We start from the raw sequence: 18,890 nt of genomic DNA, 5'->3' as shown, positions 1-18,890 counted from the left end.
TTTCACTCTCAGGAAGATGTTTTTGGGGATGTAGAGGAGAGAGACCTCCATCTTCAGTCAACTCGCAAGGTACTATGTTTCTTATTGTTATGATTATTATTATAGACTGAATGTCACCTTCTGAGGTTTTCGAATGAAGCTCCGAACGTCCGTCATATTTTATCTCATGATGCGAGTTATTGTGGTTCAATAAATGTAGTTGATGGTGCTGTTGGATGACTTCTCAGTTAATACAGGTGGGTGCGTCAGGGTAAAGAAACTGTTTTTTGACTGCAGTGAAAATTTTATTTTTGAAAAGCTAAATGCCAACAAATGTGGATTGAAGCAGATTATTTCGATAAAAACATATTGTGAGTTATTATAAATGTTTTTATCACATGAGAAGGAAACAATCCTACGCAGCCCGAACTGGAATCTAATTCATATGATGTTAATATTAGTTTAGCTTAATCTTTATCTGTAACATGCAAAAAACACAGTTATTTGCTGACTTGATGCATCCTGGAGGAATAATTCCCATTTCAAATATGTGATCATTGTTGCAGTGGTTTCTCCATGCAGCATGGTTCTCACCGTATGTGTGATTTCTTTCATCGATGTTCCTCACTTACTCAGTAACGGTGGTTTGAATCCGTCTCTTAGGCTGCTTTCATGGACGATGAGCACTTCCAGGAAACGCACCATATGTCTGGAGGGTTGAATGGAGATGAAGATCCATATGAAGTGGAAGACTGCAAACCTGTAACACTCTTTTTCTTTCAATACTCATTTCATTGATTATTTTGTCACCTGTTTTCACTGAATTGTATTTTCTTTGTTTTTCTTTGTCAATGGAAGAAACCAACAAAGAAACTGCTCCGCGTGGGTCAGCAAAGCTCGAAGGTAAACATTCAAAATGTTTGGTTGCAAAACATCGGAGATAAAAAAAAAAGAAATGTTTTTACTTCATTTGGACTTTTGTCAAATGTTTTTAATCAGGAGTACACCAATCAGAAACAGAAGAGCAGCTTCTCAACAGACGAGCTGTACGATGAAGACTGCAAACCGGTATGAGACCAGAATCCACTAACAATGGCACCTGTAACAGGCTGACGACGGATAATAATAATGGCACAGTGTAACTGCTCTGCAACCAGGGCATCAATCAGTTTGACAGACTAGATTAGCAACAGTGGAGGAAATGGAGGGCTTGTGCTGTCGGATGAGTCATTGTGTTGCAGTGAGGATCCCTTACAGCTCCTCTGTGAACGGACCCGTCGGTAAATACCTGTGTTACGTCAGACTCTTTTGAAAAGTCAGAATGAAAGGCGCCGCAGGAGAGACGATGTCGTTTGATTTTGTTCCGCCTCGCAGCACACGGGGTTCTTCAGTTTGTACAATATTGTTTGTTTGTTGTGTTAGAAAACACCCAAACACAAAGGCCTCACTCCCGTCACACGCAAACCCAAGAAGGCCAATGGACAGAGTGAACCGATTGGATTCAGCCACCAGACGCCTCAGCGAGCATCCAACGTATGTTTAATACGCAACATGATTATAATAGAATACTTCAGATTTAAATATTTCTGAAATATTCTTGTGCAGGATCACTTTGCTGAGGATGGCTTTACCGAAACGGGAAGACGGATGTACGACGGCGAAGAGGAGGCAGTGGAAACCTGCAAACCGGTATACTCATGTTCACGTGTCCTGCTTTTCTTTGATGCTATTTCATGAATAATTCTGAAACATATTTTTTCTAATCAACAGAAGAAGACGTCTAAACTTAAAGGCTTCATGAAACACAAGGCGAAGGTGAACCGGTTACTGATTGTAACTTGGTGGAGTGAAGGATTTTGCTGTTGTTTGGTGGCAGATAGTTTAAAAATAAGATGACGACGTGCTCATCTGTTTGTTGATTCCAGAGCAAACTGAAGCATCCCAAGTGGGAAGATCCACCAGGAGCAACGTCTGGTGACTTCATGTCAGAGGCCGCTAAGGTACGTCTGGACCCTTCGGAGCGGAAACGATCAATGTGTGGCTTAATTAGACAATATTTATCTAACGTTGAGTCTTTAGGGCCGTGATTAGTCTCATCCTGGGATGAACTCCTTCATCAATGACCTAAACCGTCAGGTGACTGTGGCTCGAGATGTAGCAACACAGCGTGTCAGCTGATCACCGTGGCGCTGTTGACTCTGAGAACACCTCTTGTTTTTGTCAGTGAGTCGGACCTGACTATGTATGGAATGTATGGAACATCACGTCAGATTTACAGCAGGCTACTGTTCAGTGTTGAACAGGGGAGGAGCCAGCCCGAGGGCTGCATTCACAACACTGCACCTTTAAGAAAACCAAATTCTTGTGCACAAAACGCCCTTTTGCATTCGTCATACCAGGTGCACTTTGTTGATTTCAACACACACTTATGAAACTGTGAAGTGTTCCTGATGGGGCGCATTCCTTTGACATGTGACTGCGCCGGTTTAGCAACATTACACCAACCAGAGCGTAGTCTTCCACGTTTTCAGGACTAATCCATGTGTATATATATATATATATATATACACATGTATATAAAAACGACCTATTGACGTATTCACTGGCTGATTTTGCCCCCCCCCCCTCATTCAGGCGGACTGGCTGGCGGCTCAGATGGACGAGCATGCCATAGCAGGTCTGGAGGATGAGGACGAGGACGGGGTTAGTTTCTCTTTAAACTGGCTCAACAGAAATATTCATTTCCTTTTTAATGCAGGTGAATAACCTTTTCTAGTGTAGCTCAGGTTTGAACCGTTGTGTTTTTATTTTTTTTGTCCCAGGACACTGACAGTTTGATGGAGTGGTGGAACACGGTGGAACGTGAGTCGCAATCATCAAACTTGTGTTGAAGTTTCAACTGGTTATGAATCGGTCTCAATTTGACTCTACTTTCTCATTAATATTTTTTTTAAACAGAACATATTAGGACAGCAACATAAACATATGGTCAAATCAAGCAAGATTTTCTTGTACTGTTGTCCTTAACAAAGACAGAAACATTCATAAGCAGTCGAGACCGTCTACATAGTTATTCTTTATGCTCGTCATCGGTGCCGCCGGGTCCGATTACGGCAAAATATTGCAGCTTCACCAGCAACTTCCTTTAGCTCAGACTCAAGTAACAGACTGAAGAAACCGTCTTTTTTTTAAAACTTTCATCAACATCGTTTGTTTGTGTTCCAGAATGGGATGAGGTGCCATCAGACGATGAGGACAAAGTCATGAGAGAGGACGTGTCCAAGTACGTCTCTTTATATGAATTTGGTGAAAGTGTAGCGATCTGGCCGAGCTGCGTTCAAAGTGTTGATTGATTCCGGCTGAAGCAGTTAGTCGATCTATTGGTGGGTTAGCAGAAACATAATCGTTTCAGTCAGTTTTCAAGCATAAATGCCCAGAAATGTCTGCTTCTAGCTCCCCAAATGTGAGTGCTTGATGATTTCTTCGTCATATATGATAGTGAATATATTTTACATTTGGACCACTGGTCGCATAAAAGAGATTTGACCTCGGGCTGCAGCATTTGTTTGATTTTCTTGTTTGGCCTTTTGTATCACGAACCACATTTTGAGGTGCGTCCTCGCTCCTCTTACCGAGCACATTTCTGCTCTCATAAATCTCAGGTCATTCACCATCTTGGCGGACAAGGTTCATCGCGGCCTGCGCGTCTTCAACAAAGTCTTCACGGAGCGAGCGGAGGTCCTGTGGCAGTCCGTCATCGCGCTCCACGCCATCGCGGACAACCTCAACGAATTCCACCAAAAGGCCAAGATCGCCAGCATCACCGGCGGCACCACCACGGCCGTGGGTGGAGTGACCGCCATCGCCGGTTTGGCTCTGGCACCCTTCACATTGGGCGTCTCCCTCGTGATCACCGCCGTCGGTGTTGGTGTGGCAACGGCGGGCGGAATCGCCTCGGCCTCTGCGGCCATCTCGGATAACGTCAACAACGCGCAAGACCGGAAGAAGGTAGGCTAGAATTTTACAATGCATGCAGTGTCTCCGATGGCAACGTGCGTTCTTTGGCTACAAACTGCACTGAAATATATGCTTGAGCTTCACTTTTTGATTTCTTTCAATGTTTGACTGTAAACTGTGGTCTTTATCTCTTCTCCCCAAGGTGGAGGTAGTGCTGGAGGGGTATGATACTCACCTGCAGGCCATTGGGAAGATCCTCCACTTTGTCAATCAGGGCGTGTACAAACTCCGCGGCCATCCCTTCCTCAGGTCCGGCACCCAGCACTACTCCGAGGACTGGGAGATCCGCAGGGCCGTGCAGATGATCAGCTTAGTGGACTCGCCCGTGATGCGGGCGACGGAGGTGACGGACACCTTGGTCGCCTCGATCCAGGGACTCTTTAAGGGCATGGACAAGTACTTCCTCAAGGACTCCAGAGAGCTGAAGAAAGGCGCGAAGAGACAGGTGGTGGAGCAAATAAAGACGCTGGCAAATGTGCTCAATGACGGCATAGTGGAGCTGAATGCCATCAGAGAGGAGCTCCAGGATGCCACTGGAAACATTTGAGCAGCATCCTGCATGATGCCACTTTGAGCTTTGTTGTTTCTCCAAGCGCACCCAGCGCCCTCTCCTGGCTGAATGAGGGAACTGTTGGTTTGAAAGTGGCGCTAATGTGAAGCTTATCATGGGCATTGCTTTGATGTTGTTTTAAGGCTATAGTTACTGTTATGCTGTAAGATGGTCACTGTGCACACAGGGACTGGTCAAAATAACAGGAAAGCAGGCACACTATGTTTTCGGGTTAAAGGTTAGAATATAAGGTGTTTCAAAATATAGCTTTGTGGTCACAGAAGGCTTAATTTCAACATTCAACGTTTCTTTTTTTTTTCCGGTGTAATTTCCCCACCCCCAGTACAAGTCTATGGCACCTCTCTGACGCGTTCCACCAAATCAACTGTACATGGATTCATAAATTAGATCTTTACTGTATTGTAAGTGTTGTATATTTTCAGCAGATCCTATTCGTTTGTCCAGTCACTGTCAGATATCAGTGTAACCAAAACAATGTTAGTCGTTGAGAATCTACAGTTACGCCCCAAAAACAGGGAACTGCAGAAAAAAAGTGAGTTCATTTTTTTTTATTGAGTTTAAGATTTGAATGTGTTGATACTTTTCATTCGTTGAGTTAAGGTACATTTTAGTTTATCGACCAGACTTTGTAAATAACTTTCTGCTCACGTCATCTTATGAGGATATATCGTTCGTCACGTTTTCACAGAATTTAGTTTTTATATATCACTGTATGACATTTCTTCAAAACTCCAATGAAGTACCAATCTAAGTAATTGTTTAAATGTTGGTGTGGACCAAATAACAGACGGGTCTTACAAAGCCTGCTCGCTTGAAGCTGCAGGTTGCCGATGCATCGGTTGCAAAAGCTTTAACAGTTTATTTTGCTGCTTTTTGGTAATTTCTGCATTTACATTCACAATGATTACAATGTAAACTTATTGTTCATACATGTATTTTAATTTGTGTAAATGTGTTTGTGCATATGTGTAGATACATAGATTATAAAGAGTTAAATCATTCAGATAGGAATATCTTAACAGTAACTGTCCAACTTATCTATTACTGTATGTTTTATGTGCTCCTGCCTTTTATTTTGAAGGTGCATCTGTAAAATCTATTGAATCTTTGAATAAAGACTGGAAAGAAAGAGACTTGTTTACGTTCTTTCATTGTATTGTTTGGCTGCAATATAAACTATTCCAAGATGTATACATTCAGGAATTGTAAAGGCTCTTATAAGCTGCTGTAATGTGAATCATAGAAGCTTCTGAATATTTGATTATGAATGTTAATTATTACTGAGCATTGAAACGCAAATACAACTGAATTCATAGCTGTTTTACGCTGAAAGCCATATATCTGTGCTTTTCATTTCTCTCTTTGAATAGTTACATTTTCTTTTAACTTTTTGAAACCCTGAGGTGCCGGAGGAAATAGGCCACGCCCCCCCGCGCAGGTAGAAACAGCTGACTGTGATGGGCGTGCGCGCTTTTCCCTCAAACTATCCACAAGTTTTGCGTGGAGCATTGGCCCGTAGCCAAGCTCCCCTTTTGTTCGCCCTTTAAACCGAAAACCTTCCACGAAAGCAGGTCGGTAAAGTTCCCCTCGGTAACCCAACGCGTCTGTGTCCCGCCTCTGTTTGTGCAAACCGGTTTTGACGTCCGTACGTTTCTGAAGGGGGAAGTGAAGTGTTGGAGCCGACACCATTCAAAACTCTGTTTCGTTGTTTCCTGTGGCAACAATAAGGTAGGCACCGCGCCCGTGTCGTTGCTGGGGTTTCGTGTTAAACATTCCGCTGTACGATACCGTTTGGAACCATACGTTGACGCTCCTGCGCGTGAGAGAGCGCCACGAGCCAAACTGCGTTCGCAGTTCCGGCAATTTGAAGGTTGTCTGCCTTTTTGTTGTGGTAGAACGCGACATCCAGCGTTGTCGCCACTCAGGTGGACACGTTTCTCAATTCCGCGTTGTCCCGTTTGCCAAAGCATCTCTAGAACCAGTAACATCGTAACTTTTCGAATTAGTTTGCTCAGATTTCACGCACGCTTTTTTTCCCCAACTGCGACCTAAATATAGTGGGAATAAAATGCATTCTGTGACTTGTCAGTAAAACCTACGTTTTCACACAAGCACTTCACTCCTGACGTTAATGAACGAGTTTTGCAGGTTTACCAGATAAACATGCTGCCATATTGATGTTTGAATGTAATTTGGTTTCGGGATGTAACCAGGAAAAGAGTTTCGGCAGCAGGTGGCATCCTGTTCTCCTTTTTTTCTTTTTAGTAACACAATAGTACTATTGTGCTAAAAACAAAAGCAGCATGGCATGTGTGGCTGTCGGAGTTTGTATGAAGTTGGCTGCCATGCTTTTATTTGTGTGCCTCATCACCTCCTAATATCCAAAACACAATGTGTTACAGCATGAATATGTTCAGAAGGGAGAAAGGATCAGCGGCCCCAACTCCGGCGGTTCCACCTCGACCCAGCAAGGAGGTATGGAGAGCGTGCTGGAGGTGAGTGGGGTGTTTTCTTCGGTTGCACGTGTTCGTTTCATCGATTGTTCCCTCGATCCACCGGCAGGATCTAGACGACCCCATCGAGCACGGGCGGGACGCGGGAACGACCGCCGGCAGCGAGGTGACGTGCGAGCTCGACCCGAAGGCCGAGGTGAGTCTCGCATCTGTAATATCTTCTCCACCCATACGACACACGAGACCTGGCCCTTTTGTTTGCACTCCTGCTTCATCGATGTTTATTTTGTCATCATTAATCTGTGTAAACATCAGAGAACGGGGGTGATGGGAGTCATGCACATGGTCAACCCGTTCAAGTCTTCCTCGCAGGTAAACCTGACGACATCGAGCAGCAATAGTTGTGTTAAGTGTTATGAATTGTAATGATTGGATTCAACTTTCCCCCTTTTTATTCAGGCCCCCTCCACAGTCAGCAAAGCTGCTTCCTCCGAGTCACTAGAACAGGGAGCAGATACCACACAGGTGAGAGGAGCCCGCCCATGTTTCACAGCTGTGGACGTAAACATGACTGGTTGTCAGCGGCGAACAACGAGCGAGGCTCTAACTCTAGTTTAGGACGTCAGCCAGGCTCATTGGTTGTGTGTTTTTGCCGTGTTTTTGTCGTTTAGCCACGAACAGCCTGAAGGATGAATTAGATTTTCATTTATATTTAAAACTTGTATTTCAGAACCCGGGTATGCTGAAAGGGGTCCTGCACAAAGTCAACCCGTTCAAGTCTTCCTCGCAGGTAAAAGATGTCGACGTGGAACTGATCCAGTGTTGACAGCGTATTGTAAACGATGAACATACTTTGTGTTCTGTATTCAGGCCTCCGCCCCAGTCAGCAAAGCAGCTTCCTCCGAGTCACTAGAACAGGGAGCCGACTCCACACAGGTGAGAAGAGCTCAAAATACAACTTATTCTACACCAGAGGTGGAGCGGGTCGTCCACTAATCGCAAGATCGGCTGTTCGGGTGTATTATAAAGTTTTAACCACCATTTAAAAGCTGGTGTGGTGTTTGTATTGGTTCTGTAACATTGGAGTAACCAGCAAGACGATGCTCGATTTCATCCTTCCTCGATTTCATCCTTCCTCGACTGCATCCTTTTCTGAAACCTGTGTTTCAGAGCCCTGGTGCGCTGAGAGGGGTCCTGCAGAAGGTCAACCCGTTCAAGTCTTCCTCCCAGGTAGCGGCGGCGTAATGGTCCCGACGGTAGCGGGTGCTCTGTGTCAGGCGATGAGGCGTCCACTAAGCTGGCTTTGTTTCCCTCCCGCAGGTCTCTAAAGCTGCATCTTCAGAGTCACTGGAACAGGGCCGGGTCTCAGACGCTAATCAGGTGGGCGACAGGCGACAGTCGTCTCAATCAGAACCACCAGCTTGTAACAGTCTTCCTGTTATAAGCTCCTTCTATTTTCAGTCCGTATATGCAAATGTGTTTAACTTGATGGAGCAACAGGATGTCCTTTTATGGTCGTGTTTCAGAACCCTGGGAAGGTGAAAGGGGTGATGCAGAGATTCATCCCATTCAAGTCTCCCGCACCGGTATCTTCTCCGTGCATTCAACATGACATCACCAACAAGTCATTGTACCAGCAGAATTAGAAGATGCAAGCTGACATTAAGGAATTTAAGTTGAAATTCGTCTTTATTGTGAGCACGGTGTGCTTATGTCACCCGACTGTCCCCTCTCGGCTGCAGGTGCCACCGAGCGATCCTCAAAACGACGCTGCTGATCAGACGGAGACGGGGACGGACCGCCCGGGCAAACAGGTGAGCACTGTGTCCGCTCTGCTCTACGTACAGTCCATGGTTCTGACGGTCACACTGACTCAGCTCGTTCACGTGCTTGTGCTTCGGTTGTCCGTTTGAATGTATTTATCGTCAAGAGTCCAGGGATGATGCACAAAGTCGACCCATTGAAATCCGCTCAGCCCAAGGTACCAGCTGACGATGACACCGAACGGGATGTTTGGGAGAGGGAACCGCGCTTGCTTTTACACTCGCCTCTTCACACTCTTAGTTTGGTTGTCTCGTGTTCTGCTTTCATGCAGGATAACCAGCCTCTGCACGGTGACCTCTCCTCCAGCAGCGGAAGCTTGACTGACGGTAAAGACGAGCAGGTAGGTCTGTGATCAGTGTTGCTCCTGCTGCTACCACCAGGTGGTGCCACACAACAGAATTTCAGCCTTCAGAGTGATCCTGACTATTTCAAATATTTATTGAGTTTTTGTTTCTACATACAACCAAAAGTATTGTGCATGTTAACCAACTTTTTTACAATCTGTATTGTGGGTATTTCATGTCCCACAATAACCTTTTAATCATTACATGCATGTTTCCCCTAAAAGTGAGTGTAAAATGTGTCGTTTGCCCGACTGTGATTTGTGTTTTTCGGCTTCTTTTTGTGTGTGTTCTTTACTGTTTTACATATACCTCATGTATATTACTTTGTTTTTATAGCTTATGCATATAGAATAATAATGATCAATGGAGAATAAGATTTACAAATTTTTGTATTGTTTTCAGAACCCTGGCATGTTCAAAGGGATGATGCAGAAAGTGAACCCCTTTAGGTCTCACACACAGGTACTGTACACAAGATGAAGCTCGTTATCTCTTTCAACTGTACATTTTGTAATCGCATGTTTGCTTTGAACAACCTGAGCTGAGGGACACAGCTTTGTGAGGTTGTTTTTCATTGGCTGCTGCAGGGACGTCGTCTCTTTGGCCTTGTACGCCTGTGTGTTAACCCCACAGACCTTATTTCAGGTTTCTAACCAAACCCTATTAAAACAAACCCAATGATTTAAAGACGAGGGAACAGGAAGTACAGAAATCCTTCCTGCAGCATTCCAAGTCGTCCATATTGGACTTAATTTCCGTAAGCGAACAGCAGCTGGTTGGTTTTGTTTTACCCGCAGAAGCCGGGCGGGGCATGTCAGACGGACGCTGCGGTTCCCATCACAGCTTCCTCGTTCGTGACGCAGGTACGAGCTGCGATTGAAGTGACCCAGATTACTTGTGCATTAGTCACGGACCATGTTGTTGATGATGATTCTTGAATCCATTTTTTGATGTTTCACTTCACTCCTCATTTATGGTGTTCATAATTGCCCGGTGTATCATAGCTATAAGATACCAGCAACAATACTCAGATCATGCTCTTTTGATGTCAATCTAATTTATATATGTATATTTTTTAATCAGGAAAACCAGATGATTGACGGCGAGCACTCCTCCGGCTCTGACAGTGCGGATGATAGCGCCATAGAAAGACACGTAAGACATTAAGTTCATCTCACTGTCTTTGATTTCATTTTTAAAACACGGTTTGTGGTTTTACAAGGACGTAATAGTGAAACATTGCAGTCTAGCCAGAAAGACCTGAAGCACCTGCCAAAGGAGGCGACGTGCCAACTAACCACGAGCAAACAACGATGGCTTGTTTTACATGGAGGTTGTTTATCATGAGCCAGAGAGGAACGGGTCTTTAGAATCTCATCATTTCTGTGAATGAATCTTATAGCCCTGTAAGCGTGAAAAAACGACACGATCCAGCTGTTAGCAAAGAGGTTATCGCAGGCTCCGTGCATAAAGCCTCAGTTTGCAGCTACGTAAAAGCGATCTTATTCATGTCCAGTATTCAACGTGAGGCACTTCTGACGCCATCATGTGTCGTAACCTCCTCAGTTAAAGAACTATTTTCTCATCTTCTCCGTAGACTATTTGGTATGCGGACGCTGGCGAGAGCGGCGAGGTGAAAAGCCAGCCGACGCAGGCCCCGAAGAAAAGAACTATGGTATGTTAGACAGGGATTCAGGTCGGGGGGGACTGTGCTGTAGCGGGATGTAAAGTTTGTACTCTTTCTTCTCTAGACTTTCAGAATAAGGAGGATTCTGCCCACTGCATTGTTTGGCTCTGGAACAGAGGTACTAAATGAACTGGTCCATTCCACATTTTCAAAGACATTTTCTCTCCATTACGTAATTGATATTTACCACACTTTAAGTGAAAGAACAAAAAGACGTTGAGCTGTTGATGGATGGGAATGTTTTCTCCATCATAATGTCATGGTGCAGTTTTTGCCTCCAATCCTTTTGAGTGATTTAGGTTTTTTTTGCTCCACAGGACTCATCGTCCGACACTCAAGCACCGCCCCAGGTGAGTCGGCGAGGCAGCTTCGTGTGTAACGAAAGTCAGTGTAGCATGTCGAAAAAAGTCAATAGTGTAGCATGTCTAAAAAAGTCATAGTATAGCATGTCGAAAAAAGTCAACAGTGTAGCATGTCGAAAAAAAGGCAGAAAAAAGTCATAGTATAGCATGTCGAAAAAAAAGGCAGAAAAAAGTCATAGTATAGCATGTCGAAAAAAGTCATAGTATAGCATGTCGAAAAAAAGGCAGAAAAAAGTCATAGTATAGCATGTCGAAAAAAGTCATAGTATAGCATGTCGAAAAAAAGGCAGAAAAAAGTCATAGTATAGCATGTCGAAAAAAGTCATAGTATAGCATGTCGAAAAAAAGGCAGAAAAAAGTCATAGTATAGCATGTCGAAAAAAAAGGCAGAAAAAAGTCATAGTATAGCATGTCGAAAAAAAGGCAGAAAAAAGTCATAGTATAGCATGTCGAAAAAAAGGCAGAAAAAAGTCATAGTATAGCATGTCGAAAAAAGTCATAGTATAGCATGTCGAAAAAATGTCAGAATAAAGTCATAGTATAGCATGTCGAAAAAAAGGCAGAAAAAAGTCATAGTATAGCATGTCGAAAAAAAAGGCAGAAAAAAGTCATAGTATAGCATGTCGAAAAAAGTCATAGTATAGCATGTCGAAAAAAAAGGCAGAAAAAAGTCATAGTATAGCATGTCGAAAAAAAGGCAGAAAAAAGTCATAGTATAGCATGTCGAAAAAAGTCATAGTATAGCATGTCGAAAAAAAGGCAGAAAAAAGTCATAGTATAGCATGTCGAAAAAAAGGCAGAAAAAAGTCATAGTATAGCATGTCGAAAAAAGTCATAGTATAGCATGTCGAAAAAAGTCATCGTATAGCATGTCGAAAAAAAGGCAGAAAAAAGTCACAGTATAGCATGTCGAAAAAAAGGCAATCGTATAGCATGTCGAAAAAGTCATAGTATAGCATGTCGAAAAAAAGGCAATCGTATAGCATGTCGAAAAAGTCATAGTATAGCATGTCGAAAAAAAGGCAGAAAAAGTCATAGTATAGCATGTCGAAAAAAAGGCAGAAAAAAGTCATAGTATAGCATGTCGAAAAAAAGGCAGAAAAAAGTCATAGCATAGCATGTCGAAAGAAAGGCAGAAAAAGTCATAGTATAGCATGTCGAAAAAAAGGCAGAAAAAAGTCATAGTATAGCATGTTGAAAAAAGTCATAGTATAGCATGTCGAAAAAAGTCATAGTATAGCATGTCGAAAAAAAGGCAGAAAAAAGTCATAGTATAGCATGTCGAAAAAAAGGCAGAAAAAAGTCATAGTATAGCATGTTGAAAAAAGTCATAGTATAGCATGTCGAAAAAAGTCATAGTATAGCATGTCGAAAAAAAGGCAGAAAAAAGTCATAGTATAGCATGTCGAAAAAAGTCATAGTATAGCATGTCGAAAAAAAGGAAGAAAAAAGTCATAGTATAGCATGTCGAAAAAAAGGCAGAAAAAAGTCATAGTATAGCATGTTGAAAAAAGTCATAGTATAGCATGTCGAAAAAAGTCATAGTATAGCATGTCGAAAAAAAGGCAGAAAAAAATCATAGTATAGCATGTCGAAAAAAGTCATAGTATAGCATGTCGAAAAAAAGGCAGAAAAAAGTCATAGTATAGCATGTCGAAAAAAAGGCAATCGTTTAGCATGTCGAAAAAGTCAAAGTATAGCATGTCGAAAAAAAGGCAGAAAAAGTCATAGTATAGCATGTCGAAAAAAAGGCAATCGTATAGCATGTCGAAAAAGTCATAGTATAGCATGTCGAAAAAAAGGCAGAAAAAGTCATAGTATAGCATGTCGAAAAAAAGGCAGAAAAAAGTCATAGTATAGCATGTCGAAAAAAGTCATAGTATAGCATGTCGAAAAAAAGGCAGAAAAAAGTCATAGTATAGCATGTCGAAAAAAGTCATAGTATAGCATGTCGAAAAAAAGGCAGAAAAAAGTCATAGTATAGCATGTCGAAAAAAAGGCAGAAAGAAGTCATAGTATAGCATGTCGAAAAAAGTCATAGTATAGCATGTCGAAAAAAAGGCAGAAAAAAGTCATAGTATAGCATGTCGAAAAAAAGGCAGAAAAAAGTCATAGTATAGCATGTTGAAAAAAGTCATAGTATAGCATGTCGAAAAAAGTCATAGTATAGCATGTCGAAAAAAAGGCAGAAAAAAATCATAGTATAGCATGTCGAAAAAAGTCATAGTATAGCATGTCGAAAAAAAGGCAGAAAAAAGTCATAGTATAGCATGTCGAAAAAAAGGCAGAAAAAAGTCATAGTATAGCATGTCGAAAAAAGTCATAGTATAGCATGTCGAAAAAAAGGCAGAAAAAAGTCATAGTATAGCATGTCGAAAAAAAGGCAGAAAAGTCATAGTATAGCATGTCGAAAAAAAGGCAGAAAAAAGTCATAGTATATATAGCATGTCGAAAAAAGTCATAGTATAGCATGTCGAAAAAAAGGCAGAAAAAAGTCATAGTATAGCATGTCGAAAAAAAGGCAGAAAAAAGTCATAGTATAGCATGTTGAAAAAAGTCATAGTATAGCATGTCGAAAAAAGTCATAGTATAGCATGTCGAAAAAAAGGCAGAAAAAAATCATAGTATAGCATGTCGAAAAAAGTCATAGTATAGCATGTCGAAAAAAAGGCAGAAAAAAGTCATAGTATAGCATGTCGAAAAAAGTCATAGTATAGCATGTCGAAAAAAAGGCAGAAAAAAGTCATAGTATAGCATGTCGAAAAAAAGGCAGAAAAAAGTCATAGTATAGCATGTCGAAAAAAGTCATAGTATAGCATGTCGAAAAAAAGGCAGAAAAAAGTCATAGTATAGCATGTCGAAAAAAAGGCCGAAAAAAGTCATAGTATAGCATGTCGAAAAAAGGCAGAAAAAAGTCATAGTATATATAGCATGTCGAAAAAAGTCATAGTATAGCATGTCGAAAAAAAGGCAGAAAAAAGTCATAGTATAGCATGTCGAAAAAAAGGCAGAAAAAAGTCATAGTATAGCATGTTGAAAAAAGTCATAGTATAGCATGTCGAAAAAAGTCATAGTATAGCATGTCGAAAAAAAGGCAGAAAAAAATCATAGTATAGCATGTCGAAAAAAGTCATAGTATAGCATGTCGAAAAAAAGGCAGAAAAAAGTCATAGTATAGCATGTCGAAAAAAGTCATAGTATAGCATGTCGAAAAAAAGTCAGAAAAAAGTCATAGTATAGCATGTCGAAAAAAAGTCCGAAAAAAGTCATAGTATAGCATGTCGAAAAAAGTCATAGTATAGCATGTCGAAAAAAAGGCAGAAAAAAGTCATAGTATAGCATGTCGAAAAAAGTCATAGTATAGCATGTCGAAAAAAGTCATAGTATAGCATGTCGAAAAAAGTCATAGTATAGCATGTCGAAAAAAAAGGCAGAAAAAAGTCATAGTATAGCATGTCGAAAAAAAGGCAGAAAAAAATCATAGTATAGCATGTCGAAAAAAGTCATAGTATAGCATGTCGAAAAAAAGGCAGAAAAAAGTCATAGTATAGCATGTCGAAAAAAGTCATAGTATAGCATGTCGAAAAAAAGTCATAGTATAGCATGTCGAAAAAAAGGCAGAAAAAAGTCATAGTATAGCATGTCGAAAAAAGTCATAGTATAGCATTTCGAAAAAAAGGCAGAAAAAAGTCATAGTATAGCATGTCGAAAAAAGTCATAGTATAGCATGTCGAAAAAAGTCATAGTATAGCATGTCGAAAAAAAGGCAGAAAAAAGTCATAGTATAGCATGTCGAAAAAAAAGGCAGAAAAAAGTCATAGTATAGCATGTCGAAAAAAAGGCAGAAAAAAGTCATAGTATAGCATGTCGAAAAAAGTCATAGTATAGCATGTCGAAAAAAAGGCAGAACAAAGTCATAGTATAGCATGTCGAAAAAAAGGCAGAAAAAAGTCATAGTATAGCATGTCGAAAAAAAGGCAGAAAAAAGTCATAGTATAGCGTGTTGAAAAAAAGGCTGAAAAAAGTTATAGTATAGCATGTCGAAAAAAGTCATAGTATAGCATGTCGAAAAAAAGGCAGAAAAAAGTCATAGTATAGCATGTCGAAAAAAGTCATAGTATAGCATGTCGAAAAAAAGGCAGAAAAAAGTCATAGTATAGCATGTCGAAAAAAAGGCAGAAAAAAGTCATAGTATAGCATGTCGAAAAAAAGGCAGAAAAAAGTCATAGTATAGCATGTCGAAAAAAAGTCATAGTATAGCATGTCGAAAAAAGTCATCGTATAGCATGTCGAAAAATAGGCAGAAAAAAGTCACAGTATAGCATGTCGAAAAAAAGGCAATCGTATAGCATGTCGAAAAAGTCATAGTATAGCATGTCGAAAAAAAGGCAGAAAAAAGTCATAGTATAGCATGTCGAAAAAAAGGCAGAAAAAAGTCATAGTATAGCATGTCGAAAAAAAGGCAATCGTATAGCATGTCGAAAAAGTCATAGTATAGCATGTCGAAAAAAAGGCAGAAAAAAGTCATAGTATAGCATGTCGAAAAAAAGGCAGAAAAAAGTCATAGTATAGCATGTCGAAAAAAAGGCAGAAAAAAATCATAGTATAGCATGTCGAAAAAAGTCATCGTATAGCATGTCGAAAAAAGGCAGAAAAAGTCACAGTATAGCATGTCGAAAAAAGGCAGAAAAAAGTCATAGTATAGCATGTCGAAAAAAGTCATATTATAGCATGTCGAAAAAAGTCATAGTATAGCATGTCGAAAAAAGGCAGAAAAAAGTCATAGTATAGCATGTCGAAAAAGTCATAGTATAGCATGTCGAAAAAAGTCATTGTATAGCATGTCGAAAAAAGTCATAGTATAGCATGTCGAAAAAAGTCAGAAAAAAGTCATAGTATAGCATGTCGAAAAAAGGCAGAAAAAAGTCATAGTATACCATGTCGAAAAAAGTCAAAGTAAAAAAAAGAATGGAACAGATTATTGGTTTCCGATATTCCTTCCTTTCTTTATTCTTGCATGCATTAAACACACCACAGCTTTTTGGAGTTGCTTTTCATTCAATACCATAGTACAATAAATACATTAATACTGTAGAATGACAGAATTCAGTGAAGTAAATGCTTTTATTTGAACTAATGCATGTTGCAGCGCTACGCTGTCAATCTCAGCCAAGAACGGAGAAATGTAGAGTCCATCCTGAGTCATGTCATGGAGACGCACCGAGCCAGAGCCCTCACTACTGTTGCTTCTGCTGGAGCTCTCCAATCCAACCTATGGGATGAAAAATCATATTGGTGTGACTACAAAAAGTCATAGCATAGCACTGTTGTTTGACATGCTACACTGTGACTGTTTGACATGCTACACTATGACAGCACTTTTTGCGAAAAGTTTCAATCACTGTGTAGCTACCATTTAACGGCTCGAAACACTTTCTGTTTTAGGAAGTAGTGGAAGTTCAGACACTAGAGTTGGCTGAAGTGCCAAGTGAAGGAACAGCCCTGGACCCTCTAGACGTAAGCTTGTTTCTTGTGTCTTATAATATTATATCACATGCTTGTTTCATTTCCCTGTAGGCTACATGCTGAATTATTCCAATGACTTTCAAATTGTTTACTTCCAGGATGATGAAGGCCTTATCGGGTGGTGGAGAACAGTCGACGGTATGCTTGGTGTTGTTTATATGTTGGTGAGCCTGCTTATTAAATGTATAAATACTAATTATTTCTCTGCTATGTGCTAGGCTGGGATGAGTGGAATGAAGACAGGCAGAGCGACAAACCTGAAGAGTAAGTACCGCATTTATTGAAGTTACCAATGTTAACAGGAACAAATCTGCCTTTTAAAAAGAAAATAGGCAAGCTAGTTTGGTATCATAATATAGTCACTGTTTAAATAACATTGTTTGTCCTTAGTAAGTAAAATTGACATGTTACTCATGTCTACAAAACTAACCTATTCAGGTTCTCTTGAACTGAATCTTGCATTACATTAAGAGTTTCTCCTGTAAGCCCGTTTCCTTGTTTCAGAGTGGTGGAACAAGCAGCTGATCGTGTCTTCATGGCGGCGCGTCTTTTCGTTCGCTTCTTCAACCAGCGTGGCGCTTTACTCCAGCAGCACATCCTGGAGCTCATGTCTTTGGCTGACTCAGCGGACATTTTCCATAAGAAGACCGTCAAGGGCAGCGTCGGCGGCGGGGTTGCCAGTGTCGCAGGGTCCATCACGACCATCACCGGCCTCATTCTGGCACCCTTCACTGCGGGAGCGTCGCTCATCGTCACGGCTGTGGGCATCGGGGTGGCGACTGCAGGCGGGGTGGCTTCCGCCTCAGCCAACATCACCGACATGCTCCATTCAAAGACGGACCGCAAGAAGGTGGAGAAGATCATCCAAGACTACGAGGAGGAGATGAAGGACATCAAGGAGTGCCTGGAGTTCTTGCAGGTGAGAAGATAAAAAGCAGAACAAACCTTTTCTTTCTTATACAAATACATCGGATTGGATTGAACACATGGGGTTTAAATTTGATGGAAAATCTCTTTTCAGGAAGGGATGGAGATGCTTGATGAGTGGAACTTTGAAGAGTACGTTGAGAACATCTCGAAGAAGCACCTCAACCAGAACGTCAAACATGTAATGAAGGAGGGCGGCCGGGCCGGCAAGGCTCTGGTGATCAACACGGAGAGCCTGATCAGCACCGTTCAGGTCCTCAGCGTTGCGGGGGACGCTGCTAGAGCCGTCCAGGTGATGAGCCTCACCGCCGGAGTGATGTCCGGTCTCTTCCTGGCCCTCGATGTCTTCTTCCTGGCCAAAGATGCCAAGGAGCTCAAGAAGGGAGCCAAGACGGAGTTCGCAGCCAAGATTCGAGAGGTTTGTAAAGACCTGCAGGACGGGCTGCTGGAACTGAACCGCATCAAGGAACAGCTGCAGAAAACCATCGACGGGATAGAAGTGGAGGTAGACGAGGGGGAAGACGACGAAGAGCTGTTGAAGTCTGAGCTGAAAAAACTGGTTGAATAAAAGGACAGCGGTTACAAAACAGTTATTACAACAGTATATATATATTTATATTAGTAGTAATTAAATTATGAGTATGTAGATTGCGTCATGTTGAATTAATGTCACTTTATTTGCAATAAAAATGGTTCCCTGCTTATTTGTCTGGCTCAGTTGTGACGGGTAAGAGCTCGATCCCTAGTAGACCAGTAGAGGGAGGATGTATGTAAAGAGCAGGGGTTGGGGCTGGGTGACGCATGACCACATTGTGCTCAGAGAGTGACGCACGACGGTCAGAATGTAGACGATCTTGCCTGGCCTGCTTGCAAAGATACTTTCATGATGAGGGAGTATCTCGTTCCATGTCGAGCATACGTGCTTGCCACGCTGCGTTCTGTATGAACAGCTCAGTTGGTTGAGATGTTAAATGAACCTGTAGACCGGCATGCTTTAAAAAGGAATCTGTGATTTGGAAAAACTTGTCCACGCATTTATCTTCAGCAGACTGGATGACTGTAACGGCGTGTTTACAGGTCTCTGTAAAAAGTCAGTCAGAAAGCTGCAGCTCGAGTCCTCACTAAGACCAGGAGGGTGGATCACATCACTCCAGTTCTGAGGTCTTTGCACTGGAATTCCTGTGAAACAAAGAAGTGACT

At 41.6% G+C, this 18,890-nt stretch overlaps 1 protein-coding gene across 1 annotated transcript; it reads left to right on the top strand.

Annotated features, from left to right (window-relative positions):
* The first annotated feature begins 6,178 nt into the window (after positions 1–6,178).
* LOC306796568 (uncharacterized protein) lies at positions 6,179–18,357 on the top strand. The gene is made up of 23 exons (XM_079295573.1): positions 6,179–6,295; positions 6,970–7,042; positions 7,130–7,216; positions 7,336–7,392; positions 7,480–7,545; positions 7,751–7,810; positions 7,891–7,956; positions 8,191–8,250; positions 8,341–8,400; positions 8,547–8,606; positions 8,763–8,834; positions 9,116–9,184; positions 9,591–9,650; positions 9,986–10,051; positions 10,272–10,343; positions 10,786–10,863; positions 10,940–10,993; positions 11,193–11,225; positions 16,683–16,754; positions 16,862–16,901; positions 16,982–17,027; positions 17,268–17,682; positions 17,785–18,357. Exons 2-23 carry the CDS (start codon positions 6,971–6,973, stop codon positions 18,256–18,258), a joined length of 2,139 nt encoding a protein of 712 aa, XP_079151699.1. The 5' UTR covers positions 6,179–6,295; position 6,970; the 3' UTR covers positions 18,259–18,357.
* The last annotated feature ends 533 nt before the right edge of the window (positions 18,358–18,890 follow it).

Source organism: Melanostigma gelatinosum, assembly GCF_949748355.1.
Source record: "Melanostigma gelatinosum genome assembly, chromosome: 23".
Taxonomy (NCBI): Eukaryota; Metazoa; Chordata; class Actinopteri; order Perciformes; family Zoarcidae; genus Melanostigma; species Melanostigma gelatinosum.
This window is presented reverse-complemented; position numbering and strand designations above follow the sequence as displayed.

Coding starts and splice junctions, on each gene's coding strand:
- LOC306796568 (XM_079295573.1), top strand. CDS start 6,971: ATGAATATGTTCAGAAGGGAGAAAGGATCAGCGGCCCCAACTCCGGCG. Junction 8,607..8,762: donor CATTCAAGTCTCCCGCACCG/GTATCTTCTCCG, acceptor TCTCGGCTGCAG/GTGCCACCGAGCGATCCTCA. Junction 17,028..17,267: donor CAGAGCGACAAACCTGAAGA/GTAAGTACCGCA, acceptor TCCTTGTTTCAG/AGTGGTGGAACAAGCAGCTG.